At 39.9% G+C, this 27,949-nt stretch overlaps 1 protein-coding gene across 1 annotated transcript in view; it reads left to right on the plus strand.

The window, feature by feature from the left end:
• The first annotated feature begins 292 nt into the window (after nucleotides 1-292).
• Nucleotides 293-27,949, plus strand: part of LOC121321060 (proto-oncogene tyrosine-protein kinase ROS-like) — an 89,947-nt gene continuing 62,290 nt past the window's right edge. The window contains exons 1-31 of the mRNA XM_041259971.1: nucleotides 293-355; nucleotides 613-673; nucleotides 862-1,010; nucleotides 1,382-1,520; nucleotides 2,751-2,958; nucleotides 3,222-3,298; nucleotides 3,388-3,507; nucleotides 3,799-3,977; nucleotides 5,153-5,244; nucleotides 5,488-6,011; nucleotides 7,013-7,219; nucleotides 7,762-7,866; nucleotides 9,057-9,235; nucleotides 10,542-10,733; nucleotides 11,413-11,513; nucleotides 12,341-12,552; nucleotides 13,059-13,225; nucleotides 14,885-15,014; nucleotides 16,893-17,164; nucleotides 17,619-17,679; nucleotides 17,995-18,194; nucleotides 18,831-19,033; nucleotides 19,668-19,948; nucleotides 21,022-21,198; nucleotides 21,816-22,030; nucleotides 22,592-22,730; nucleotides 23,170-23,402; nucleotides 23,638-23,814; nucleotides 25,026-25,197; nucleotides 26,589-26,697; nucleotides 27,365-27,576. Of these exons, the coding sequence (XP_041115905.1) occupies nucleotides 293-355; nucleotides 613-673; nucleotides 862-1,010; nucleotides 1,382-1,520; nucleotides 2,751-2,958; nucleotides 3,222-3,298; nucleotides 3,388-3,507; nucleotides 3,799-3,977; nucleotides 5,153-5,244; nucleotides 5,488-6,011; nucleotides 7,013-7,219; nucleotides 7,762-7,866; nucleotides 9,057-9,235; nucleotides 10,542-10,733; nucleotides 11,413-11,513; nucleotides 12,341-12,552; nucleotides 13,059-13,225; nucleotides 14,885-15,014; nucleotides 16,893-17,164; nucleotides 17,619-17,679; nucleotides 17,995-18,194; nucleotides 18,831-19,033; nucleotides 19,668-19,948; nucleotides 21,022-21,198; nucleotides 21,816-22,030; nucleotides 22,592-22,730; nucleotides 23,170-23,402; nucleotides 23,638-23,814; nucleotides 25,026-25,197; nucleotides 26,589-26,697; nucleotides 27,365-27,576 (5,356 nt within the window). The remainder of the gene's footprint in view (nucleotides 356-612; nucleotides 674-861; nucleotides 1,011-1,381; nucleotides 1,521-2,750; nucleotides 2,959-3,221; nucleotides 3,299-3,387; nucleotides 3,508-3,798; nucleotides 3,978-5,152; nucleotides 5,245-5,487; nucleotides 6,012-7,012; nucleotides 7,220-7,761; nucleotides 7,867-9,056; nucleotides 9,236-10,541; nucleotides 10,734-11,412; nucleotides 11,514-12,340; nucleotides 12,553-13,058; nucleotides 13,226-14,884; nucleotides 15,015-16,892; nucleotides 17,165-17,618; nucleotides 17,680-17,994; nucleotides 18,195-18,830; nucleotides 19,034-19,667; nucleotides 19,949-21,021; nucleotides 21,199-21,815; nucleotides 22,031-22,591; nucleotides 22,731-23,169; nucleotides 23,403-23,637; nucleotides 23,815-25,025; nucleotides 25,198-26,588; nucleotides 26,698-27,364; nucleotides 27,577-27,949) is intronic.

The following is a 27,949-nucleotide window of genomic DNA, read 5'->3' on the forward strand; positions in this document are numbered from 1 at the left end:
GCTTACTTCTTTTTCCAACAGAAAATTACTGATAGATTTTACAGGATTTGTAGAATAGCAGATGTGTGCAGCAGGTCACAAAGGTGACCATTATCTTTCTCAAGGTCAGTTGATTGGCGGATTCCAGTTTAAAGAAATAAACCTTTTCAACCACCTCATTAAGACACTCCTTTGTCCTACTAAAACAACATGGCTGTTACAGTTCTAGAACGTTCTGCCAGATAAGTCTTTCACTTTAGAAGGTTTTCATTAGATTCTGCAATCTGCAGTACTACAGTATAATGATTCACCCATGAAGCAAGCCCAACAGGTAACCTGGCAACTACCCTCCCCAGCCGAGGGTAAGGTGGAGATGGTGGGTAAACTAGGCGTATATTGAGGAATGTATTCATTATTTCAAATGCCTAAAATATGAAGAATGATTAAAGAATGTTTTTTTTTTTTAGTATTTCAGTTTTTTTTTAAGTATTTCAAAATTGAGCACTATTGATTGTTTAATAGTTAAGGATAAGATTTTAAAATTACACCACTGTGGACAGCAAAAACCCTTCAGTAGAGTCCAGTACCTAACACTGTACATCCACAGTCATGTCATCTTGTTGCTTTCTACAGGTGCAGTTCTGCAGAGTTGGCTGTGAAAATATCCATGAGAACAGTGATTGTAGCACATCAGGTAATGCAGCTATTATGTGGTTTATATGGTCCTTTATTGTTTGTTTTTTTAGATGATACAAAAAGGTGAGTGTGGAAAAATATGAGGTGCATCACAGAGACCCAAACACTTAACTCTTATATAGACTCTAGAGTCTTATAGTCTGATATATACCACAACTTTACCAAAAGGGTATTTTTCATTGTTAGAAACTGGGAGTGTCTCTCAGCAGCCTGTGGCAAGCAGTGTAGGCGCTACATACATCACCCTGAAATGGAAGACAGGAAACTCCAGTGAGAGTCTCTATGTGATACAATGGAGATACACAGAGATCCCTGGAGACTGGAGCAGTACAGAGGTGAGTAAATGTGTCTGCATTTGTTATCCCTTGATATGTGTTTGTCATTTTATTACTATTTATTCCTACACTCATGGACATTTGGCATTTATAGTGAAGTCACTAGAGTGTTTTGTCTTTGGGACAGTATCTGAATTTCTGTATTGAGGCCAGTATTAAAATGACCACTAGGGGTGTGCACCTGTCATTTCTTCATCACTGAAATATCCATCGGTGCTGAAACAGTAATTAATGTGTTTAAGTTAATCTGTAGAAGTAATCTATGTCTGTCATCTTTTGCACAGCACAGTTCAGAAGCTGTGTGTGTAAAGTAAAGGCTGCAGATTCCCGAATACGTAGTTCTAGTTTCTACTGTTTGTATTTCCTTCCAGCCGGTGGGTGGCTCCAGGTACAACGTGACAGGCCTTCACCCATACACAGAGTATGTTTTTAGAGTGGGGTGGTTGGGCTCACCCAGCTTCTGCACACTCTCCTTGGACAGCAGGCCATACAGAACTGCAGCGGCCGGGGGTGAGTCACACTTCACCTATGTTATTTAATAGGATTGATGACCTGTTAGATAATTGACTGGCAACAGGAGTCCCAAGCTGGAGGCACTTAATGAAAAACAATTTCAACAGGTAATAACTGTTATTAATGCTATTATAAACTTAGCACATGTGTATATGACTTTAAAGGAAGTTTCAAAATTAAAGCCCTGTTAGCTTTTAGAGGGCATTTAACCTTGGGATATTAACTGCTGGCTGAGACCTGTGAGGTTAAAAAGATAAATAAAGGTAGCATAAAATAAGACACAATCCGAGGGCTAAATGGTAATGATTATTAGAATTGCATCATTTTAATAAGGAATTCAAGTATTGTGATTTTCCCAAACCGAGACACAACCAAAAACCAGTATTTGCATACATTTCCAAACCGAACGATACCGGAAAAAGATAAAACCGAACCGAAACTAAACCTTTTGTACAATGAAAAGCGTTGGCAGTCTCAGAACTCAGGCGTTTCATATTAGCATCCCTTAATAGTTTAAAATTGGTAATATAAATCAAAATATAGACAAGACTTACCTGATTGATTCTGTCCGCCCTCAGTAGGGATAACCGCAGCTTCATACTTAGTCTGGATGTTCAGATGTCTAGGGGTGTTTTCTTTTCAGGTTTCTAAAACAGTTTGTTGATGAAAGGTGCTGGTGCTAGTACTAGCAGATATACTGAAACAGCCAAATGCAAAAGTATTGACAGAAAGTCAAATGTTAGTTGAGGTCCCAAACCATTGTGAAATTGGAATAAGCAGTAAACTGTGCAAAGCTGAAAAACAACTGAAGGGGATGCTACGGACAAGCATCTGGAAGCTGATTTAAATGAAATGCAGTCTATTTTTATTGAGGTAGCTTCATTTACTGTGCATGTACAGAAATTAATTGTTTACTTTGCGTCTAATTACACTGAGGTTATTTGTTACAGTTAAAAAATTACACGCGTGTAATAAGGGTATGTCCTGTGCCATTAGCTGCACAAATGTAGTTCAGTTTTACTGTTTTAAACTTTCAGTTCTGTTTTACCAAAAACGATTGGATGTCAAAAACAGCTGACAGAGTTGATAAAAAAAAGGATCTGATCATGACTGAATTGCAACCCTAATTTGATTTCTTAATAAGAAACCAGCCAGTGAAGTTAATGATTGAACAGATTTCTTTCTGATGCACTGAGGCAGTGTGCATGTGTGTGTGTGTGTCCTCAGTGCCCTCCTCTGCCCCTGAGGTCTCCTCTCTGGACAGCCCCAGCCCCAGCTCTGTGTTTGTCAGGTGGATGCCCCCCTTGTTCCCCGGTGGTCCTGTGACTGGGTACTTGCTCCAACTCAGGAATGACAAGGAGAGCTTCTACAGGGAAGTCAGTGGGCAGCGACAAAACTACACCTTCCACTTCACAAAACCAGCCACCACATACAGGTAGAGTGGAGTTTACTAGCATTGACTTCAACCTCTGGACTGTCTCGTACAGCTATTAAATTAGTGAAATGTATATATTCATACATTATTTCAATTATTAATTCCTATGGGGCTTACTACAGATTCACTATAATATAATACAACTAATATAGGATTCAGAGCTTTACCTTAGGAGTCACCAAAAATATACAATCCAGGTATATTAAAGGTTTCTTAAAAATAAAAACAAAATAAAAGAAAAAAGTTTCAATTTTTTTTTTTAGGTTTTCGGTTGCGGCGCGGAATAGAGAAGGCCTTGGACCAGCTGCTCTTTCCAATATAACCACTGTGGCACAGCCAGGTAATTCTACCCGTTGGCTTGCTTTTGTGAATTATACTGTGTGTTGGGCTTGTGGACCTTCAGTACAGCTCATTCTGTCTCTTTCACAGAGCAGAGTCTCCACCCCACCCTGTGGCTGTCGCAGCACTCTGTTATGTACAGAAGTGAGCCTGGGAACCTGGAAGATGTTGCTTGTGTTAAAGCTGATTGGATCACTCACAACATCACAGGTGGGCATGGTGTTTTCTGCATTCTTAATTGAAGGGTATTCCTTTGCACACACATATTGCATACTGGACTGGTCTAGTCTCCAATCAACTGCAATCTGGCAAATGAAAAATCATAAGAGCATAAGAAAATGTACAAAAGACAGGGGGTCATTTGGCCCATTGATTTGCCATTTCCACCATTTTAACTTTGACACTCTTGACACACCTTCATTCAAGTCTCAACCTAACCTCAGTGTCTCACAGGAGTAACACATTTCCAGTTTGAGTCGACACTGTTTCCCTGTTTAACAGGTATATCCGCTGATCTGCACAGAGATGAGCTGTTCATTTCAGACTCTGTAGGCATCTGGGGTGTGTCCCCTGAGAACCTGGACAACCCTCATCTGATTCATCAGAGCCCTCAAGACCCCATCAGTGACATATCCATAGACTGGCTCTACAGAAACCTGTACTTTGTGGTGAATCAGCAGGTAGGCACAGCCCTGTGTTAGCCGGTTACACTAGAGGGGAATGCATGGATATCTACTGTTTGAGCTTCTTTTATGAACTGGAAATTCTGACAGTATGTACAGGGCTTTTCTTTTTCTTTTTTTTTTTTTTACTAATTTTGTTAATATCTACCTTTACTGGCTTCTAATTGTGTGATACTGTCACAAAGACGACTGCAGTGGGCGACGTCAGACCAGAAACAGGAACCAGGAAATAAATAACAAAGTGGTGGAGTTGGGTGGAGCTGAACGATTGGTTTTGCTCAGCATTTAATGAATGAACAGAACAGTAAATAAAAAGGTTGTAACAAACAAAAAACACAGGGCACGGCACTTTTGCCAAATTAAAGAGACAAACAAAACGGACTACACAGACTATTATTATTATTATTATTATTATTATTATTATTATTATTATTATTATTATTATTATTATTATTACCTCTGTCACCAGTCGTGTTCTCCATTCACTGAACACACAACCTCGAGTGGGTGAAAACATGCTGCTTCTATGCAGCTGTACCGAGACTCGATTGCTAATCAATCATTCAACTGGAGTCGCGGTACAACTGCACGTGAATTAATAAAGTACAATTCCCTGTGCTCACATATTATTACATTTTACTTGCACTTGAAGTGCCTAAATACAAATATACATTTTAAACATTCGTGTTACACAGACCCGTTTATATCCTGTGTACCAATGACTATACACCAACATTAACACACAACATACAACACAAAATACACACAGGGGCGGGGCAGTTTGCCACAGATACACATACAATATACTACGCAACACATAACTGCTGGTCCTTCATAGGAGACCGTGGATGTTCATGGCTTGACTATGAGTTAAGGTATTGGTCTTTTTGATAGGTTTTTTTTTTGTTTGTTTGCAGCATTGCCCTTTCAAAAATACTAATACAGGCACCAGTAGACTAGTGATTTGGATCCAGTACTTTTGCTGTAGTATTGTAGTATTGAACAACTGTGCTAGTGATTTCACTGGGGATTTCCGCCTCAATTTCCTGATGTGTCTGCAGAGGAGGTGCTGGCAATGGTGACTCCTGCCTCTCAAAGGCTTATTACCATTTATTTCTTCTGATTTGTGTTTGTTCTGCTTCTGTTTGAGTTGTTTTCTGTCTTTTCTGTAGATTATGTTGTGTGATCTCACAGACTGTTCTGCAAAGGTAGTCACTATCCTTCCACAACCTTCTTTTAAAATCATTGCAGATCCCCTCAATGGGTAAGTTGAAATACAATAAGGGCCAATTATATGCACAACCAACCCCTTTGCCTCTATGTATCAAATATTTTACTGGTGTGTGATTTACACTATTGTTTTGGTCATACATAATTTAAACAGCCACTAATAAGATATATGTGAAGGTCCTAAAAGAAACTCAAGTCAAGCATTAGACATCATTTTCTTCTAGTCCAAATGACTTTGGCCAAATTGAATTTACTGTTGTTTTGATTGTTTTGATAGATATCTGTTCATTGGTCTACCAGACGGTATATATTGTATGGATCTTCCATTACAAGGCACCCTATCTCCCGAGGTAAACCTATTGAAACCAGTGGTAAAGGACACAACGCTGCTTGCCTTCCAAACTGACCCAGCTTTCAAAAGGCTGCTTTATCTGAACGGCACTAGAGGAGTGATCCATTCTGTCTTCTTGGACGGGACTGGGCTGGTCACAGAGCCCAAGCTAATGAACATTGAGTCCAGCGCAGTGATGGCGATAGCTTATGGGGCGGGTGCTTTAACTGTGACCGACGGAAGGAAGGTGTTCACTGAAGAGCTGCACGAGTCTGGCTCGACGCTGATCGAGGTGTCTGTGGATTTGTGTGATGGAAGCCAGGATTCAGATTTTGACACCTTGTTTCTGTGGGATTTGGTAACACAGCCTATACCTGCTCCACAACACCAGCCTAGGGACTTGCAAGTCCTTCTGGGAAGTGGATCAGCAGCTTTACAGTGGGGAACACCAATGAGGGGAAGCAAAGTAGGTAGGTCATTGACATCATCAAGTATCATTTGGTCACCAGCGGCTCAACTAGTAAAGAAAGCACTGCTGCTTGCAGTGGAGGCTGATTCATTTGAGGGTGGTTCAAGTCCTGCTCACACCAAGTTGTTGCTCTTGGCTGGGGGTCCACAGGGTGCGTTGCATTTGCTTTATGATTCCCATAAGCTACAGTAGGGAGCAAATTGATTTGCTTTTTTAACATTATTACTGTTAACTTGTTGTGAAGAATTTTTTTTTTTTTAATTAAAATTATTTCAGGTTATGCATATATCTAACATATAGTGCTTCTGATGCACCTTTGTCGTAGGTCACATGGTCAGATTGCAGGTAGACCATTGGAGTGAGTTTGAACTAAAACACAGAAAGTGATTAGGTACCAGGAAGCAGCAACAACTTTTTATCTATAACGATGTATTTAAAACATCTGCATAGCCCAATGTTATGTAAACAAAACAGGCAATGAACCAAAATATTTTTAACAGGAGAAAAAGGAAGGGGAGAGAGTAGTGCTAATAAGAGATAAGAAAATTGATTTAAAAACCTTAGCTATCACCTGTTTAAATCCTAGTCTGCTCATCTCACACACCCAACAATGTAATATGCTGCTCTACTTCATCAGCTGTAGTATAAGCCACATTGAAAAATGCTTGTTCTATTTGAATTACATTTAGTATGGACATTACTTGAGTTTTTGAGCGTATAGCAATCTGGGACATGGTGACCTACTTTTCCATGAAACCTGGTCTCTGTATGGTTGGGCTCTTGTGCTAAAGAAAAACTAAAAGAAATTGAGCCAGGTATACAAATGTTTCAGCTACTGTAGCATAGTGTATTGCAGAAGCCATTAGCTGAAGCGTTTGCCTACTTCTCTTTCTAATTTCTAAGTTATGAACCATTGACATGAGCTAATAAGTTCTTCCACAAGCTGGGAATGCCCTGCAGGTGTCTGGCTGAGAGACTGTGAATCCGATCTGTATCCTCCAGGCCCCAGTGCGTGGGAGCAGTGGCAGTATGATGTTCAGGTTGGAGGTGATGACGGCAGCAGCAGGGTCTTCACTGGGATCAATTCCACATGCCTGTCTGTAGAGGACTTGAAGAGCTCTGGACTGCACAGCTTCAGGGTGCGGGCCAGGTCTCCAGGCGGGGAGGGACCCTGGACTGCACTTTTCAAAGGAACCACACTGCACTCAGGTAGTTGACACGGAGACCCTCACACATGACAGAACAGGGCAGGGGCTGCTGGAATGGAACTAATAGTTTTAGGTTTTACTTGGAATAAAGAAATATGCTTTTTATTCCAAGTATGTATTACATCTTAGTTTTATTTCCGACCAGCTGTTTTTCCCATACTAAATGGTCATCTGTGGCACTGCAGTGCTTCTTGACTAAGAGGGAGGGTTAGCACAATGGTTTATTAGGTTATTTAAGATTTACACATCGCCAGGATAGGTTCAAGAAGGGATCTGCCTGGAAGATGCAAGGTATGCACCAATCACACAAGAAAGAAAATACTGCAAGGATTAGGTTTGTACAAGGCAGGCCAAAAATAGGACAACAAGAGCGTCCCTCCATCCTGACCCAACCCCCCCCACCACCATGTATAAAAATACTGTAATTCAAACTAAAAACTAGATTCCAAGAATATACATAGTTTGTACAGCAGTATACATTACATTTACTTGTGTTGTTTTGTTTACTCGTAATAACTCGTAATAATGTTCTTGCATTTGAAGGTGTAACCCCTCATTTTCTCGCTGGAGGCATCAATGGAACTTGGAAAATACATTTAGACAGATTTGTCCATGAAATGATTTTGCCTCCTGTTCAGAATGCTGTAGGTAAGTTGAAAGTCGGTTTTACCACATGGGGTGTTTTGATTAGAATAAGGTTTGTTTGGCAATCCACCAAGCTCAGAAAGATCCCTTTGGGATTCTGTTTCTATCATCATGTGCTGAAGATTAGGTGTGTGCTTTTATAAGCTATCAGAATGGACAATCACCTTTATATTGTTACTGGAAGCCACTGGTGACTGATAGGGGGAAGAGGATTTGCACAGTAATGCAAAACACCTGCAAGTACAGTAACAATGTAGTTTCTGAGTGGCATTGTTAGCCAGGTATTGTGAAACAGGGTGCATTTTTAACTGATACTTAGGCTGTGAAGCAGCCTTCCAAATAACACAAATCTTCTTTGATTATTGTTTGACTGCGTTTGTGCAGCAAAATGAGGAATAACCTGATGTGTAAAGTTGGATGGCTGATGGTTTAACAGTTGTTTAGTACATTAGGCTCTGACTGTTTTTAGAGAGCTGGAACAGTGTTCACATTGAGTGCAATAGAAGCTCCGGGCAGCCTCACTCACAGCTGCTGGGAGAGCTGAGTGAAGCAGCTGCTGTCATGTATTTGTACCTGCAGTACCACCCTCTGGTAACTGTCACCCATACACAAACCTCACCACCCTGTGTAGACCTGGCTTCTGCTTTGAGAAATGTTACTGGCAAACTGGTAACCCCCACATGGATTTGACAGCTGTTGAATTTCGTAGTTTAATGGGTCTGTATACAGACAGACTTGTTCTGTCAAAAGTGTTTCTTGATGTTTTTTTTTTTTAATTCCTTGTAAATGCACGCTTTATGATAGCCAAGAAATCTTTTAGCGAAAAATGTCCTATGTATTTACAAACTCTTTGATATAGTAGTCAGCCGTTGGTATATTAAATAAGAATATGTATTTAAGAGCATTCCTTCTAATTGAAAACTCACTTAGATAGTATTTGTTAATGCTAATATTTTGATCCAGCAGTTTTTTGCAGTTGTTCTGTGTTATGGTGAGTTTTACTGGGGGCCCTGTATTTGGTAGTAAATTCGCCTCTGGGCTTAGGAACGGCACCTTACAAAAAAATACAAACTGGCTCAATGTTTCTGATCTCCCATTCATGTGCATACTTTGGTTTTCGCTTAATTTTCTTTTTAATCTCTCACAATTTGAGGCCTTACATTGATATGGGTTTATTAACAACTCCCATACAGATTTTGACTGGATTAATGGCTCTCTCTACTGGGTGAATGCAAGTGGTGTCACTCATGTTACCAGAATGCATGGTTCTGATTCAAAGACTGTTGTACTGCATGGTGTCCAGGAGGTGGCAGCATTGGCTGTAGATTGGATTGGCAACACTCTGTACTGGGCAGACAGGAAGACCAACTGGGTAAGTACTAACAGCTGAGATGAGTATAGAACACAAATGTAGATTTGTATTTGCTTCATAAGCTGTATCTAAATTTTAGTCATGTATATAATGAAAAGAGAAAATACTGAATGTGTTGTATTGTTTCCATATATTTTTTTACTGTAAGCCACAATATCTCACTCAGCACCTTGAATGTCATGGCGTAACAGGATTCTGGCTTATGCTGAAAAAGGGGGAATTTGATTTTATTGAAACTGTGTTTAATTATAAAACCACAGTGACAGACAGTCACAAACAATCTACATACTGTAACTTGTTTACTTTTGCAACTGGGATCAAATTGAACTATTTGATTTCAATATTATCTATAGCCATAGTCAGACTGCCACTCTGAAGCCCTCAAAGGTAACATGATAGTGCTCTCCCTGATATTAACCAGCAGGCTGGCTAAACAATAAAAAATCTGCTTGGAACATGTTTTGATGACATTTTTTGTTACAAGTAATGACCCATGTTGAATCATTGCACTATATGGTACTCGTCAAGATAAGGGTGGGCGACATAGGGTCAAATTTTTTTTTTTTTTTTTTTTTTTTTTTTTTAGTTTTTTGCTCTAATAATTATCTACATCATCTAGGGTTTAAAAAAAAAAAACTTTTAGAATTATGTTAAGTCGATTAAGGTCACCCTCACACAAATAATGTAGACAATTACGTTGAAATATGAAGCAATTTAAAATGGCGTTTTTCTAAAAACAAGCAAAACATGTTTATTATCCATTTTAGTTAAATCCTGGGAGTTGCAGATAATTATTAAAGAAACAAATTGGCCAATTTTGACCCAACATTTTTACCAAAAATGACAAATTCAGAAGTGTCCATCCATCCTTATCTTGATGAGTAGCCAATAGTGCAATGATTCAGCAAGTCATTGCTTGTAAAAATGCCGTCAACATGTTTATTAAGGTTTTGGCCAGTCTACTATAACTACATTTACTGTGACACAATTGTTTTGTCAAACAAGGACATAATATAATAGCCTGTTCTGTTTTGTTTAAAAATAAAACCACATACATACACAGTTATACATTTTCTCTGCTATTGTTTTGGGTCCCAGTGAGCCTCGTTTTATGTCACTGTATGTTACAGGGTTCATATATGTTACAGTATGTCACTTCTACTATCAGAGAGACTGGGACAGAATTATTTCTCTCATCGACATGCTGCTGATGAACAAATGGGATACATTTCTAATTGTTTCAAATGTAAGAACAGATTTCCTCACCTCTGTAAAGTAAAAGGTCATGTCTGTGTCCTGTGCCTAGGTGTGGAGGAGCTCAGTGGTTGGCAGCCTCACTGAAAGTGTTGCGGTGGCTGCCGGCAGGGTTATTGACCTGCAGCTGGACCCCCTGGCAGGCTTTGTGTACTGGATTACAGCTCACACAGTGGAGGGGGCTTATTTGAACGGGGACCACCCCAACGTCCTGCTGGAGCTGCCCAGCTTCTCTGGTAAACAGGTGAGGAACTCACTCCTTGGAGAGCTGGTGCTTCTGTGCACCAAACATTACACAGGTCTAGCTTTTGGTCCCCCTGGGACTCATCCATTAAAGGCAGTACCACATTGAGTGCAGGGTGACATGTTCAGGAGCTTGCTGGTTCAAATCCTGGTTGTGCTGTCTTGGCCGGGGGGGCCAGGGGAGTGTTGTATTGGCTGTTGTGCGCCTATGGGTTTATGGTTCACTGCCATGTTTGCTACACCTCTTTTCATCATACAGATTAGTTTATGCATCTGTTAGCCTTCAGACATGCTCTGAAAGAGACACTTTGTACAGATCCAAGGGTGTAATATCGAGGAAAGAGTTGCTCAGTAATGTGTCTATAGAGTTAAGAAATGCATTAGGATTTATAAGTTGAACTGAACAGTGGTCAGGAGCATTGAAAGGGGTATTTATACCTGTTTTACTTAAAAAACACTCAAGATGAAACCAAGTGTTTTTTTCTTCTTACTGGACCTTCAGAAATCGTATGATCTTGTAACCTCTAAACACCTGCTTAATGGTGGAGTCAACACAGCACAGATTCGAATGAAAACTGTCTACATTTAAAACAGCATTTGTAACCAAGGCTGATAACAGAGTGGTATGAAAAGGAGTAAACTCACTTTAGTTTGTGTGTGCTGCTTTTCCTCTTCCCTAGATCATGGGTTTATCTGTGGACTTTGACCACAGAGTCTTCTACTGGGTGACACAGGACAGCACTACCTTTGAGATCTATCAAGCAGATCTGCTGCTAACTGGGTAAGAGCATGAATAGCCTGCTTGAATCCGCTAGAAAAACAGCACTCATCAGATTCTCTTAGTAGGGTCACTTATGTCACCTTCGATTGCAATTGCAAAGTCCCTTTCTGTCTTTTCAGGAATGACGTGGTAAATATATAATGGATACATTTTTAATGAATACAGTATTATTTTGAATCAACGCCGCAGCAGTTTATTTTAAATTGTAAAAACAGCTGTCCCGCTTATTCAAGGGCAGCGGTAATTAGAAGTACTACGCTGCTGCCGTTTTCGAAAGGCTCAATTTGTTATTGTGGTTTTTACGGTATTTGAGGCAGGCGTATATTGAAGTTTTATTTCTGCAGATACAACTTGGTCAAGGGTGGTGTCTAGTATATGGCGGTGTCTGTTACAAATCTGATCTTGCAGTTTATCAAAGTTTATAAGGAACGTATGTATGGATTAAATGCATAGATTTATAGATGTTGTTCCCTTAATACATTTTCCATAGTAGAAGCATAGCAAAGAGTAATAAGGTAAAGTGAAAACATACTGTAGTGCTGCATACAAAAGTATTGTAAAGGCCAGAGAGGTATGGTAAAGCATAAACTATAAAATCAAACCATGGTATGGGTAAACTATGATACATGCATTTTATAATCAGAGGAAAGGCTGTGCCCATTTACAGCTGAACTGTAAACTTTTATAAAGGGTGATGTTGAGAAGATATGTTAGTACCCTTAGCACTGAGGGTTGGCCTCCAGTCTTCTGTGCCTAAAGAGCTGCAACTATATACAACTGACATAAGTCTCTGAAGCATTGCTGTCTTGTGTGTGTTATTGTCCTAGGCAGAGTAGCAGCATGAAGCCTGTGAAGATCTTCTCCTCAGCCAGCATGCGCATCTCCAGGCCTGCTCTGCAGTACTGTAGCGGCAGGCTGGTCTGGATCAATCAGGAGGGATCACTGCAGCTCTTGGAAGTGGGGTTGAAGCAGGGCCTCGTTGTCTCTCCTGCGGTGAGGGTCTCCGCTTTCACCGTTGTGCAGCAGAAGCCTCTGCCAGGTCAGTTGAAGTTGAACACTACCACCCACATGTTAAGCCTGGGTTCTGTACCATGAGAGATCCAGTGCTGGCTGGGATTGGCCTGCTCTACCCAATGGATAGCAGTGAGTCTGCCTGTCCAGAGAGAAGAAGTCCTTAAACACCTAAACTCCAAGATGTACACAGTACACACTGTAGAGGTTTTGCCTTTTGATATCTATCCAAGAAACACAGATTTCTTGGCATTTTTAACATTATGAAGGAACAGATTCCAGTTGTATAAATCAAAGAGTCAATGGCATTTCATTTTTAGTGAGTGTATTAAACTGAAGTATTTATGTTTTATTTGTTAAGACTATGATACCTTAGAACCTGCGGAAATAAATATAGTGTGTTCTTCCCACATGGTTGCAGCACCTTCTCAAAATGACAATGTTTGTATTTATCGATACAGTATCAGCATCGCACACCTAAGCTGATTTCACCGGTCCATTTCTCATTATACCTGTGCCGTGTTCCTTTCCTAGCTGGTTCCTCTACCCCTCCAGAAGTTATTCCCACACCTGTTCCAGAATCCTCTTTTCAAATAAATGGAAACATTTCGGAATTGTGTGTGTCCTGGGAAAAGTCTGGAAATGTGAACCACGGAAATGTGAGCTACCTGTTTGAATCCCGAACCCTCAATGTGTTTAAGGTTAGTGTTGCATTGTGGGAAATGCAGAAGGGATGTATTTACATAAGTATAAGTCAAGTAGACACTGAAGAAGGCACTAGCGTGATTAAGACTTGATACAGCTTGTTAGCAATCCGTGGCATTAACCTGTGAAGGAAACCACAAGTATGGCTTCTGCTTTGAAACATTAATGCATGTATTATCTTGTCTCTTGTACGACCTGTTATTAAAGTCTGTTTCAATGGTAAAACACAGCAGTTTGTTATTGGGTTAAGACATGAAATATCAGTTTAAGACATGAAATACTGTAAAACGGGAAATGTCTGCACCAACTTCATTTTGTAGATATTTCACTATGGAGATATTTACAGTAATAAATGCTTGCATATACTCAATAAAATAAACATTTACTGTATATAAACTCAGTGTAGTAATTCCGCTTATTTTCCAGCATGTATGCTTTGTGGATTTTTTATGCAAAATCTGTGAAAACGTCTTCACCAAAATGTTATGTTTTACAGTAACTCACAAGGCTTTGTGAATTGAGCTGTAAGTTTCCTATCAAGTTAGTCCAAATAAAATAAAACATGATTTTCCAACAATACGTGCACACCGAATCCAATGTGAGCATTAAACGTGATTGCCAGGCATTCTGTGTCTTGGAATGGATCTGCAGTGACACATCTGTAACACAAGCACAGCAGGATAGTGCATTGAGTCTCAGGGGTTTGCAGCCAGAATCTTTCACCTCAGATAGTCACGATGGGGATGTACCTGACCCCTCTCAACATTTAGGGAACTGTGTTCATAAAAGATGAACAGCGTTTACAGTCCCAAAGCCTGTTGCCATTAATCATTTTTTTTTATTAGAAACCAGTTTGAAGGCAGTGAAATGGAAATGTGTTAAGACTGTATTGAAGCAGGAATGAGATGTGGCCCCTCAGCTAAGGGTTCTTGTGGTTCATTCCCGGCCAGCTATAGATGTGAGTAGCCTAGGACCCCATGGGACGTGTTGCATTTCGAGAGGGGCCACACTGCACAAATCAATCTGTCAGACACACCGTCTATCAGTTCAGTGACACGCACCCCATTAACCCTCTCAATATGGGGACTGCTGTCTGAAACACATTCCTTCTTACATTGTAGAGCTTTAGGCAGTCAGGCTTTTTTTTGCCAACTAAAGCAGAGAATTTGTGTAGAAGCTGCTTTGATTGAAATCCTTTCATAGAATGAGTTAGAATTTCAGCATTAGTCCACACATTCATATTGACGTGTGTATCAATGACTGTATTGTTGACCACTGCTTCGCTTGATGATTCATGTCTAAGAAACTAAATCAATCAGCAAACGCGGCTGCATCACAACTCAACACATTTCATTTGAAAGAATGTTCACCACATCTTGTAAAGACCTGTTTTTTTTTGTGGTAACCCAAAATGGATGAATATATTTTGCAAGCTTTTGCTACCAATTTTGTGAATTACCGAAATATTAGGATCTATTTATAGAAGTTTATTGAATGACATAGTTTGATATTTATGAAACTTTCCTAGAGTTGTTAAATTCTTATCAATCTGTATATTTCTCACTTTATTTCAAGCTTTAAACTTCAGTAAAGAGTTGACAAGTGCAGCACAACAGTAAATCTCACCTACTTGTGTTGTTGTGATTATATTTTAGGAACTGAGTGTACCTTTCTATTGTCTGAGGGGCCTGACACCTTTCCTAGAATTTGATGTGATTGTGAAGCCGTACACCTACTGGGGATCTGCAGCTAAAACTGCTGCCTTCCTCCGCACCCCAGAAGCTGGTATGTATTGAGAAAAACCTGCATGCATCAGTGTTTGCAGTGATATTATAACTAGCTTGAATGAAGGAGAATTTGTCACACTATACAAAAAAAAAAAATTAAAATTAAAATCACATCCCAGTGGTCATCGCTGGTACTAAAAAAAAAAAACATAATACAATTAGACCAATCTTTGGCTGAGAAATCTTTCAGTTGTTATAGAAACTGTTTATCTTTAGTATTATGCCTCACCCCAACTTTGTTCTAAATTAAAATCCCATGTAGCCTCAATGTAATCTGTTGATTGAGCAGGGTACTAGCTAGATGAGAATACTGCTCTTCATTGATTCAGTCGTCTGGTGTCAGTCAAGTTGAAGCTCCATGGAATGGGCAGAAATATATATGTTCCCACAAGCGAGGAGTGAAGCCAAAAGCCTTGAGCTTGATACATTTACACACGGCGGGCCTCATTTACGAAAGGGCACTGAACGTAACACATTAAGTAGTCAGCCTAACATACACCATAAATCTAAACTTACTGTCCCATTCACGAGCAGCGAACGCATTCATTTACATGCACACTGCTAGGCTAATTTACATACCATAACGGGCACATTACATGCATGTAATGCAATTTCATGTGCACGATAATGTCCAAGGCCACCGTGATATAAATAGTCCAAGCAGTCCAGACGTATCTTTTGGTCATTGACTTATTGTGAAAGGTGGATGTGGCCTACATTGACCGAAAATGAGCGATCAACAGACGCAGCGCTCCACAGGGGACAGGCAGAGGCAACGCTAACTAAAACTGAACGCAGATGAGTTAGAAATTCCAGTGGAGGAGGTTGTTTTAAATTATAATACCCTTGTTTGGTCCAGTGTTTTATTTAACCACTCTATCGTGTAATGAACTATAAAATAAAATCTAAGAAATTATAACATAATTCACATTTATTCAGACTTAATATAATCTGTTATTTACATGCAATTATCACTGCTCTATATGAAAACCTTAATGCACCTAATGCCTCCATGATTCAGAGAGATTTCAGCCCAGAAAAGTAGGTTTAAATAGTGTGTCTAGCAGTGGTTAAAGTCTGGTTTCCAAACTAATTATCGCTCAGTTTAAGGTGCACACTATAATTATCAGCCCTTAGTAAATACAGTGTGAATAAAGCTCATCTCATTATTCAGAGCGGGGTGCCTCATTTAAATACATTATCATGCATTACCATACAAATCACATATTCATTCTGATTACCATAGTGTGGCACAATGAAATCAGTGTGCACCATAATATGGCCACTATTTTGCACGATAATGAATACATTGCAAAATACAGAAATCATGAACGTGCACACTAATTGCAATTATGGTGCATCATAATGTTTAGTGCGCTTTTGTAAATGAGGCCCATCGTTTGGTAGTAAATTGGTGTCGTTCTGTAATAAAAGTGCAGTATACCATGGTAAAAGCACACCAAAGTGTAGATCATCATATCGAAAGCCTGGTAAATAACAGACAATGGTATGTCAGACCATCTTATGGTACAGTGAACAAGTGTAGATGGCAAGTAGAATTACCTCTATCTGTATATTCAGTTTCAATATTGTTCACAACTGGCAGCTGCCCCCACCTACGACCTGTCAGATTAATGCTACTTAGTGTTACTACTGTGTTACAAAACCCAACAATGCTGCAAGTGGCAGCATGCATGCACAAAGCTTCCATCTATAAACATGGCAATGGGTTCCTCCTGATTCCTAGTGCTGCAGCCACATTGAGATTTTTTTTGAAGGGTGGTATCGACAAATGATGGCAAACTGCAAAATGACTGTGTGAGTGTTCAACTTTGAAATAAGTATTGTCTTTAAATTGTATTGGGTTCTTCTGCAGCACCCTCTGCTCCAGTCAGCGCCAGGGTGTTTGTGAGTCAGTGGCCGCGCTTCCCTGCAAACATAGCTGACACGGAGGTGGAGTTTCGATGGGGCCCTCCCTCTCTGCCCAATGGGGTCATCAGGGGCTACAGCCTGTACTACAGCACTGGGAACTGTTCACAGGGCGGCCTTGATATCCAACAGGCCTCCGCACAAACTCTACCAGCTAGCAGCACCAGCTTCAGCATTAAACACACTGGCGCCAACCTGCAATGGCACTATTGCTTTCAGGTTAGCGGCTTTCTATAGTTTGTTCTGTAAATTTGTATCAGATTTTATTAATTAACAACAGCTTGAGTCTGTAAGGAGGCCAAGAACAGGACGGAAATAGAAAAAAAAAATCACGAGTAAAGGTTAATAAAAGCCATTAATAAAAAGACATTGTGAAAATGTTAAAAGCATTGTGAATACAGCCTGTTATAAAGAATAATATACAGTTAATTATACGTAAAGGTTGTAATTAAATCAAAGCATTCTGGTAACATAAACATGGTACTTAAAAGTACCGTTTATCGACTTCAGCGGTAGACCATCTGCAAAGTCTCAGATTTGCGTTCTTAGCATGCTGCCAGTGAGCAATCTGTTTGAAGGGGTGAACTGCACCAGTATTAGCAATAGTTCAGATATGAGGTGGTAGAATGAAATCACAGGTTTGCTAAGGAAAGCCTTGTATTCTTTACTTCAGGTATCTGCCTTTACAAGTGCTGGCTTTGGTGAGAGAACTGGTGTTGTGATGGCAAGTGCAGGTAAGTAAAGTTCCAGTCATATCAAGCATCAGGGGCTGTGAGAGCTTGGGAGCTTAAGACTTTCTGTACTGCATATACATTTCAGCAAAACATAATTTGGACATATTTTTGTCTACATTTGGTACATGTTTGTTTACTTAGCGTCGCCCACCTAGTGGAAACTTTTTTTGGTTTTGCTTTTCAAAAAATGTAAATGTGTAATCCTAATAAAAGCCTGATGCAAAAATAAAAAATACTAAACCATTTCTTCCCGTGACTCGTGCTGTACTGTAATCCCACTTAAGCTTTGTTGTTAACGTTGTCTTTTTTAAACAGAGTCAGCCCCAGCTCCTTACCTGCTGGTTGTGAGAGACGGGCGCGCTCACCTGCTGGATGTGGACACGGAGCAGGCAGTGATGACACTGCCTGTGTCGGCCGTCATTGACCTGGGCTATGTGGTTCAGTCACGGCAGCTGTTCTACTTGACTGAGAATTCAATTGTGAGCACTGGACTGGACGGAGGCAATAAAACCCAGGTGTGTCTCCTTATGAGAGCCTCCTTTATTGATGGATCAGGTGTGGTAAAGAGCTAGTAGCTTCAGATATCATTGTATGTATTTTTTTTTACATGTATCTTACTATTTTATGGTGTAAAAGCTGGGTAAAGAGGTGATATAAACTCAGTATTGAGCAACAGAACCCAGAACTGTTCTTATTGTAAACACCATACAATGGGAACAAAGCAATTCAAACGCTGCTTTCGCTCTTCAAGGAAATGCAATTTAGAAGATTATTGAAGTCTGTCTAAAATTAATTGCAAGTTCTACTTAGTTACATAAAGAAATATAACGCATTATGTGTAATGTATACATTTTTTGTACTGTCATATTCTGTGTTTCCATGGTCCATAGAAAGTTTGATTCAAAGCTTTTTTTTAAACCAAATTTGTATTATCACCTTTTTAGAATGACTGCCTCCTTCAGTATGACTGTGTCCCAAATGAAATGTTTGAGCTGTTCTGGTTGGGTAACTTTATTGGGTATGTTTTTTTCTTTCTGCAGTGTGCTAATGAGTGAAGAGCTTTGCAGCAGGGAGTGTAGTATCAATGTAAAACAGGTAAACAGAGAGACCAAAATAATGAGACATTTTGTAACTTACACATTGTCTAATAGCTGACTGACAGGAGCCTGCCTGGGGTTCCTCGAGCTCTCGCAGTGGACTGGATGGGGAGAAGGCTGTACGTGCTGTCAGGTGATCCAGACACTACAGGCAGTACCGTATACCTGCTGGATCTCGAGCAACAGGACAAGAAGCTGCACAAACTGCTTCACATCAGCCAGGAGATCTGTTCCTTCTCAGTGTACCCCAAGAAAAGGTATCATCTTTAATGAAATGAGGCACTTCTGGCCTGCAGCCTCCAGAGCTTTGAATGCTTAGCTCAGCGGGTGATTGCGGAGAGGCAATTCATTGAAGATGAGCTGAACCTGCCCTTAGCTGTAATTAGTGCAGTTTTAGCAGTTTTTGCACTTCATTTGTTATGTTCATCTAAAGCACTACTGTCTCCATTTCCCTAAATGTGTATGAAGGTGATTAATAAAATATACATTTTATTTTCCTTAAAAATATGCAAAAACAACATATTTTGAAGCTGTCTTATTGATGTATTGCAGTGGAAAGTCAAATAGATTTTCATTATGACAGTCAAATTCATAATGTATGGATTTCTAAATATATTTAAAAACAAATATTGACAGTTTCCGATTAGAATGGTCAATACAAATATTAAATAATATGTATTTGGCCATGTAAATGAATATTAAAATATACTTTTCTTTTTAAATTAGCTAGAAAACAAAAGTATAATTCCTAACATATCACAGTTAAAAAAAAAAAAAACAATTACCTGTTAAAGAAATGAAGGGGTGTTTTTTTATTTTTTTTCACATTTGAATTCATTGAACTGGGTTTTGTAATTCCTATACCTTATTTGTGTCCTGTCCTGCCCCCAGCCTCTTACTCTGGACACAGGGCTGCTCTGGGAACTCTTCTGTACAGGCGTACAGTTTAGTGGACGGGACGATTCGAACGCTGCTTGGCCCCGGGTCAGACAGCACTGCGCCATCTTGCACCTGTCCCATGGCTGGAGCCCTGCTGTCCGGCGGCCTGACTGTGGACACTGCGGGCTCGGGGGACAGCACGCTCTTCTTCACCACATGGGACTGGTCAGTCTGGGGGGCTGATATCACAGGTTGCAGGTGCTGGAAAGCTTTGAACTTCACTGGGGCTGAAGGTAAATACAGACGCTGGTTTGGTTATTCAGACAAAACTTCTGAGGACAACTAAATGTTTTAAGGTACAATGGTAATTATATTATGGTTTAGCAAAGGAAAGCATGCAAGCATTGTATCCATCTGATTAACCACACAGTCTGACAGACGATGTAGGGGAGAGAATAAATCGGAATAACTATATGAAATAAATATTGTTTTGGTATTTGCCTGGGAGTGGTATGTTGTATTTAAATGAAAATCCAGATTTTCTGCTTGCTTTCTTGCTGTTTCAAAGGAACAGGATGTTGCATTGTGTCCAGTGTACTAGGCAATCCATTAATTTAAGAAGTTTTTAATTATGTATTTTTTTATAGGCGAGAAAACCCGAGAAGAAAAACTTATATTTGCATTGTTTAATCTAAGAGAATCTTTACAAACATTATAAAAAAAAAAAAAAAAACAGACCTTAAAAAAGAAAGCGTTCTTAAAAATGTCATACTTTGATGAAAAGGTCCCACTGTGAAGAAATAAGTGATTCTTTATCAATCTAGTTGCTGAAAAGGCACTGTATTGTTGTGGTAATCTGTAATCTCATATTGTAATTCACTAATAACACCGTGTAACAATTTTTTTTTTTTTTTTTTTTTTGTTCCTGGGTAGTAAGTGTTATTTCCTAATTGCTTATGCCTCAAAAGTATAGAAAATGGCTTATTGTATTGTACTGTAAATACAGTATAATCGTAAATCTCGAAAAACTACTCACTTCTAAATCTTTTGTGGTCATCTTTGTATTACTTTAGTATAAATACATGTTAATTTGGATTCATATGTTGTTTTTTTCTGACTTTATGTGAACGAAAAGACACACATTTGCCCGTTTTCCCATTGGAAATAGTGATATTTTGAAATATCACTGTCCTGGTCACAAAAGCAAAGTTTGTGGGGAATAATAGCCATTTTCTATACTTTTGAGGCATAAGCAATTAGGAAATAACACTTACTACCCAGGAACAAAAAAAAAAAAAAAAAAATTGTTACACGGTGTTATTAGTAGATCTAATTAAAAAGCACCTGTAATGTGTTTTTCCACCAGGTGTCAGGACCCCCACCCTGGCTGCGGATTCAGTGGCACTGTATTGGGTAAATGAAGTTTCCAGCCAGGTGGTTATTCACAGAGCTGACAAGACATCAGGCCGGCTTCTGTCTGAACTGTACCAGCTCAAGCCTGTCAGTGTGAGGATGTATGATGGGACAGCACAGGTTTATCCAGGTAAAGTCTTTGAAAGACACGTGAAAGCAAACACAAAAACTAGTACTGTGGCTTATTAGAATGAAAATCCTGTAGTATCCAAGCAACAGACTTGAATGTGCCATCTGCTGATATCGTGATCCATCCTCCTGTTTTAACAATAATGTAACCCCTATACAGAATCATTCTTAATATATAATATATGTAGTATCTCATTGTAGGTATATATGGAACCATATACATATATGGACATATATGGTATATATGGACACATGGAACCATTGTAACCTTTGAGGGATTGGGGTAATGAAGCAGAAGCCTGTCATCTCTCTTATATTGAGAACTGCTCATTGAATTGTGATGAAAGTGTGCGTTGACATCAGTTGCCACACATTGTTTTTTTTGTTCATTTTTTAATCAGTTTTACTCAACACCATTCTTCTACCCCATTTGACTGTTGACAGTTTTCTACCCTATTTGACTGTTGACAGTCAGACAGACAGTTTAATTATAATATAAATTTAACAAGGCAGCAGAGCTCACAGTAATTTTTTGTAGCACATTGCCACTTTCATTTCAGATAGTACAGGAAAAAGGCCTAATTTTAACCCAGCTCCCGTTTGTCCACTTGTCCCCAGGCCCTGAGTGTCTGGTACCCCTGCCTTACCGGAATGTGGTGCAGATTCTAAACAGAACGGACAGCAGTCTGACTCTACACATCCCCCCGGTGGAGTTTCCTGCACACTGCAGGCATGTCAGCAAGCCCACCCTCACCTACATTATTCACTGTGCTGAGCTGCAGGACAGCGAGTCGAATGCAACCTGTGTCAGGGGACTGCAGTGCTTCAAACAGGTGAGGACTGCAGCTAGGTATATATATGAGAGAAGTACTCGTTCTATTGTGGTTGATACCCGGAGCCAGCAGTCGTCGTATGTGCTGATGTGCTTGGGAGGCAAAATAAGCTGATCCCTGGAGCCAGCATTACACTTCAGCCATCAACACCAGGCAGAAGGATATCTACATCAACAGAGGGAAAGAAACACAAATGGATGGAGATGCAGATGGATAACATTAGTTTACTGTAAAGCTACATCTCAAATCAGCATGAAGTTTAACATCTACTCTCATGTAATGGAAATCATAATGAAACTTGTAAAAGGCATTGTTCAGTACAAGTTAGTGAGTGTATCAGAATTGGGGTGTTAATGGAGGCTGGCTGTCTGTGTGTCACACTTACATCAAGTTCTGATGAAACTTGGAAAGGACAAGCTATTGAGAGTGAACGAAAATCTGTTTCAATATAGGTTGAGTAGGCCTGTGGTCATGGTGAACTCTCATGGTCACTGCACAGTGGAGAACATTTCAAGCCAAAAGGTTTTAATGGATTACCCAAAGTGTATTTGTTTTGTGCAGGAGGTTCAGTCTAACAAGATAGAAATCGAAGGCCTGCACCCGTACACAAGGTATCTTCTACAGATCTCAGTGAGAAGCTGGTACGCAGACCTGTCACAACATCTCGGACCGCCTTTTGTGAATTGGACAGACTTTGGAGGTAACACTTCATAACTTTTTTTTTTTTCCATGTACTGTATGGTCCAAACATACCAGGGCAGTGAACAAGAGCAGTCCTCCAACTTCACCAGATTCCAGCTGGATTCTGCTATAGAAGTGCTCCTCATTCGTATCTCTTTCACTCCAAGTGCCACTGTGCTATAGGAAAGAACTGAATTGCAAAACATAGAAAATTAATGAAAACACACATTTAAAAAAAATCTGTTTGGTTTGTTTAGGTTTAGTGTATATACACTGAATTTTGCTAAAACAGATCATTCCAAAACCTCTGTACTGTGCAAGAGACTGACCTGTTAACACATTAAAGGCAATCTTATATCAGTCCTACAGAACTGTTAGACACTGTTGCTCCATGAAACTAGAGTCCAGTCCAGTCCAGTCAGTAAAGTGTGTTTCTTGTCTCTCATGCTGTGCTGCAGTGCCCTCGGCCCCGGTGAGGGTGGAAGCCACTGTCCTGTCAGACAGTAAGGTGCTTGTGTCCTGGCTGCAGCCCCAGGAGCCCAACGGCCCTCCAGAGGAGCTCCGATACCAGGTGGAGGTGAACGGGGACACCTGCTGGCCGAAGGCTCCTGTGCGGATAGAGCAGACTGGAGAGGCTGCACTGAGCTTGGAGCTGGACAGCCTTCACAGTGGAACAGCATACACCTTCAAGGTATTTTGGCAAACTCTGGAATTGGTAAAGATGGACAGCCCTTGCACGCACACTGACTCAGTTAATGTTGTTTTTAAGACGCTCCGGTGCTAATTGTGCAGAGCTGACAAGTAGTATTATACAGCAGTACATTATAAATGTTCAGTGACTCAAAAACTGCAGCTGGTTGGTGCTACTTGGGGGCAACTAAAACTATGATCATATGAGTGAGCTATGGTGCATTGTGTGTTTGCAGGTGCTCAGCTTTCCACCAGGGGGGGAGAGTTTCAGCAGGAGCAAGGGGGTTGTTGTCTCCACATTCTCCAGGCCAAGGCCTCCTGGTCTCGTTGCCGTCCGTAACACCACAGCAGAAATAGTGTGGCAGCCTCCAGAGAACTCTCCACTACACACCTACTACTTCCAGATCTCAGAGGTAGTGCTTCATCGGAACTAAGAATCTGCCTGTCTGCATTCATGAAATACACTGATGTATTTAGCCTTCAAAATTCCCCTACAATATGCTTGGTTATTGCTGGTGCAATGTCAGTTAAGGGCAGTAGGTGGCAGCAGAGGATCACCTCAACTAATTTATTATGTACAAGGATGGATCATTTAGAAAGAATATGCACTACTATGCCATACCATACAAAAAATACTCGAAGCAAGTGTCAGAGAATGCAAGTGGACAAAATAAAATGTTGAGATGGAATTGTTTTCCTGTAACTCACTGAATAGGCCCATTTATTATCTTTTATAATACATGGATACCCTTGTGATGCTAATATTAAAGAAGACGAGGTTCAGCAGTACAGTTTGGTTTTATTAAACATAGTGTTTCAGTGCTGTACAGACGTTCTATGTCGTTATCCATTAGTGCTTCAGCTTTATTTGGATGAACGCCTTTACCTTGTTTTAATTTCCTGTTCCTCTCCAGTTTCTCTGAGATATGGATGTACCAGCTTTACATTTTTTTTTTTTTTTAAAGGTATTCTCATTTTGTTGATCATTAATGGACATTTCTGTACTGTGGTTGTTGTTGAGTGATTGAAAATTAGACATTTTGTGTCTGCTTCCATGTCTGTGTGTTTGTGTGTGTGTGTCAAAGTCACACACCAGTACGTGCATTTGCTGTGGCTGAATTCTTTAGCTATAACTGCAATTAACTATAAACATATAAGGACCTACTGAATACTGAATCAAGTGCAAGGCACAGGCAGGTTTTCTGAGAGGAATGTACCAGTATAAATCTACCTAGAAACAGTGTAGTTACCGGAAAGAGCAGTTCATACATTATTGAAGTTTCATTCTGTGATTATGTAACAGGCTGCACTGTCTGATGCACTGCTTTTACAGATTCTGTCAGTGAGATGAGATGAGGTTAAAAGCTCTGAAACCACACATGCAGACGAGCCAGGCTCCTTTGCATAGCAGTTAAGACACCTGCTTGCGGTGTGCAGGGCCCTATTGCACTCACACGGTTTAGATTTTTTTTCATCCTTTTGCTTTTGTATCCATATGGGGCTATAGAGCATAGTGTGCAGCATTCAAGGTTTGATATTGAATGTGAAAGCCTAGGACAGACAGAATGAGGTAGGACATGGTCACAGAGTGTCGATTTCACTGTGTCCTTTTTTTCTCCCACAGGATCCCGGCAATGAAGAATGGGGTGCAGCTGTGTCTAATTGTTCTGCCGGTGTAAACGTGAGCTGTGTTATTGAGGAGCTGAGGCCCTCCAGGCTGTACGCTCTGAGAACCTGTGCTGTCTACTCCACCAATGTCTCCAGCACGTCCTCACAGAGCCTGTTTCAGACAGCAGGTACAGCTGACAGCTTGATTAGCTTCTCTTTGTTAATCGCTTCCAATGGCCGTCTAGGTAAAGGAAATCAAACATTCCTAAAAGGACAACTGTTCGTTTTAAGCACCTTGGAGCCACGGCAACTTTGCTAACACTTTTTAATTAGCGTCAGTCATTCAAATGTAATTGTGAATAACAAAACACACGATAGCCTATTCATGACATATCCCATGTTTCTTATGGATTCCTGCTAATATCTCATTTACCATTTCAATTGCATATTTCATATATTGTGGTCTTTGAGATATTGGCTTCATATTCGGTAACCAACTGTGTGTAGGATTCTCTAGGTCAAGTTTGGTTGTGATTGCCAAAGCTGCCATCGCCACACTGTCAAAACTTCATGTATTAATTCCATTATAGGTGTAAAGAATGAACCATTTCACTGCCACATTGTTTTAACCTCTTGAACATTCTTTTCTATGATACTGTCTGCACTTTATAATTATTAATATACATGTTTAAAGGTTATTCCTCAAAATTATGTAATTTGTGTCCTTTTTGGTTCACTGTACACAGAAATACCGGTTATAAACACATCATAAAAAGCACAACATTTGAGTCAAATTTATTCTGACGTGTCTGAGATCAATGTGTGTTTCTGTTCATGCACCAGAAGTTGTTTACAGAGATGTAGTGCAGTGCAGTTTCACATTCGATACAACCAGCACAATATGTTCAGGGTCAGTCAGTTTGAAGCTAGAAGTACATGTGACAACTTTTGCCATATAAGAAGAAAGCGTCAAATTGACTTGTGCCATATCTTAAAAAAACAAAACAGGGCTGGAATCATTGTAAACGAGAGTATCATGTTAGCGGATCTACCCAATATGAAAATCTTCAAATAGTAAATCCTCACCAGCAGTTGCTCACATTGTATTGTGGTTGTACAGGTACGTCCTACTAGATACAGTGCAAACACACTATATAGTGTGTGGTTTGTATTAGACATTAACCTATTGCTTTGTCATCTTAGCAGTTCCCTATCGTTCATATAAAATGTACCTTTCTCAGAAGAAGGCAGTAACTGAAATGTTTACGCCAATGCCTGAAATAATGTACTGTAGTAAAGTACTAAAGAAGTAAAAACATTATAGTGATTCTGCAGTTGGGTAACTTTAAAATAAAACATGTGTTCCAGCCACCTATAATAAATAACACAACTAGTTGTCCTGCTGTGCAGTGCTGCAGTACCTATATTTTGTATTTTGTAAACTGCATGTGCTGTGTGCAGTGTACTCTTCTCAATAGCAGCAGCAGTATAGACAATGACATTGCTGTCACCACCTTGTCTGGGATGGCTTGTGTGCAGTCCCTGTGGGTAAAGAATACTGGGTTTTTTCTCCTCATAGCTGGCATCCCTAGCCAGTCTGACACCCCCGATGTCATTCTGGAGGTGGTTTACTGGGCTGAGGCAGAGGACCATGGTAGCAACATCACACACTATGTTCTGGAAGCCAGGTGAGTGCGTTTACTGCCTTGTATGGTGTGATGAGCGGTGCAGCTGGAGGTGTCGTTCTCCAGTGCACTGCTTGCTGCCTGCCGGCAACGCAATAGAAAATCAATGCCTGCATCTGGATTCATATCAAGTTTTTCTTTTTTTAATGGCTACAACTTTTAAACCTTTTGTGTAAATATTTGTTTACCATGTAAACTGTTCTATGCATCTGAATGACGCTTGGTTTGAATATTTATATTGATTTCAAATGCGACATTCATGCCTGGAGGATTACAACACATGCAGTACTGAAATACAGACTACTACTGTGTATAAATGTGTCAGTCTGACTTCTGGGTGCCATATGATTTTTGATGTGACCAATTTTGTTTCCAATATTGACAAATGCATTTTGTCAGTATCTTTCCCCTTTTAAAACTGTACCACATCAATTTTGCACTTTATTATACTTATGCTTAGTGGATATCTTAGTTAGTCATAGTCATTTAATTGGCTTTACTACACTTTCACCATTGAATACCACAGTAAATATGTATGGGGATCAAACAGGCTTGATTTATTGCCAATAGACTCTATGCAACACTATTATTATTATTATTATTATTATTATTATTATTATTATTATTATTATTTTATTGTTGTTTTGGTCTCCCGGGTCCTCTCTTTTAGAAATGTAGTGAACGCTTCCTCAGGGCTGGGGTCCAGCAGTTCCTCAGAGTGGATGGTTGTCTTCCAGGGCCCGTGCAACTCCAGCTCCCTGCTGTGCTCTTGGAGGAACCACCAGCTGCGTGGATCCTTCCAGTTCAGAGTGCTGGCGGTAAACTCTATTGGCAGAGGGCCAGTGAGCAAACCCAGCAAAGAATTCACCATGAAGCCGTACGGTAAGGGCGCTGTGCACTGGTGAGCAAGAAGGGCGCCTTCTATCTTCTATTTCTGAAACGACAAACTGCAGTATATTAGAGATGCAAAGAATAGCGTGGATCAACTGTATTATGCTCTTACAACAGGCTATTTTTTTATATGCTGTAAATTACTGCAACATTAATGTGAATAAGACTTGGCGTGTACAACATCTATGTGTCAATGGAAAATAATTATATTTGACTTTTTTATTTCTTACAGTTTTAGGACAGTGGTTAAATGTGCAGGGAAATGCTCAAACTCTACACGCACCCCTTGTGGGTGTGGTGTGGGTGTGTGTGTGTGTGTGTGTGTGTGTGTGTATATATATATATATATATATATATATATATA

This window comes from Polyodon spathula, chromosome 9 (assembly GCF_017654505.1).
Source record: "Polyodon spathula isolate WHYD16114869_AA chromosome 9, ASM1765450v1, whole genome shotgun sequence".
Classification (NCBI taxonomy): Eukaryota; Metazoa; Chordata; class Actinopteri; order Acipenseriformes; family Polyodontidae; genus Polyodon; species Polyodon spathula.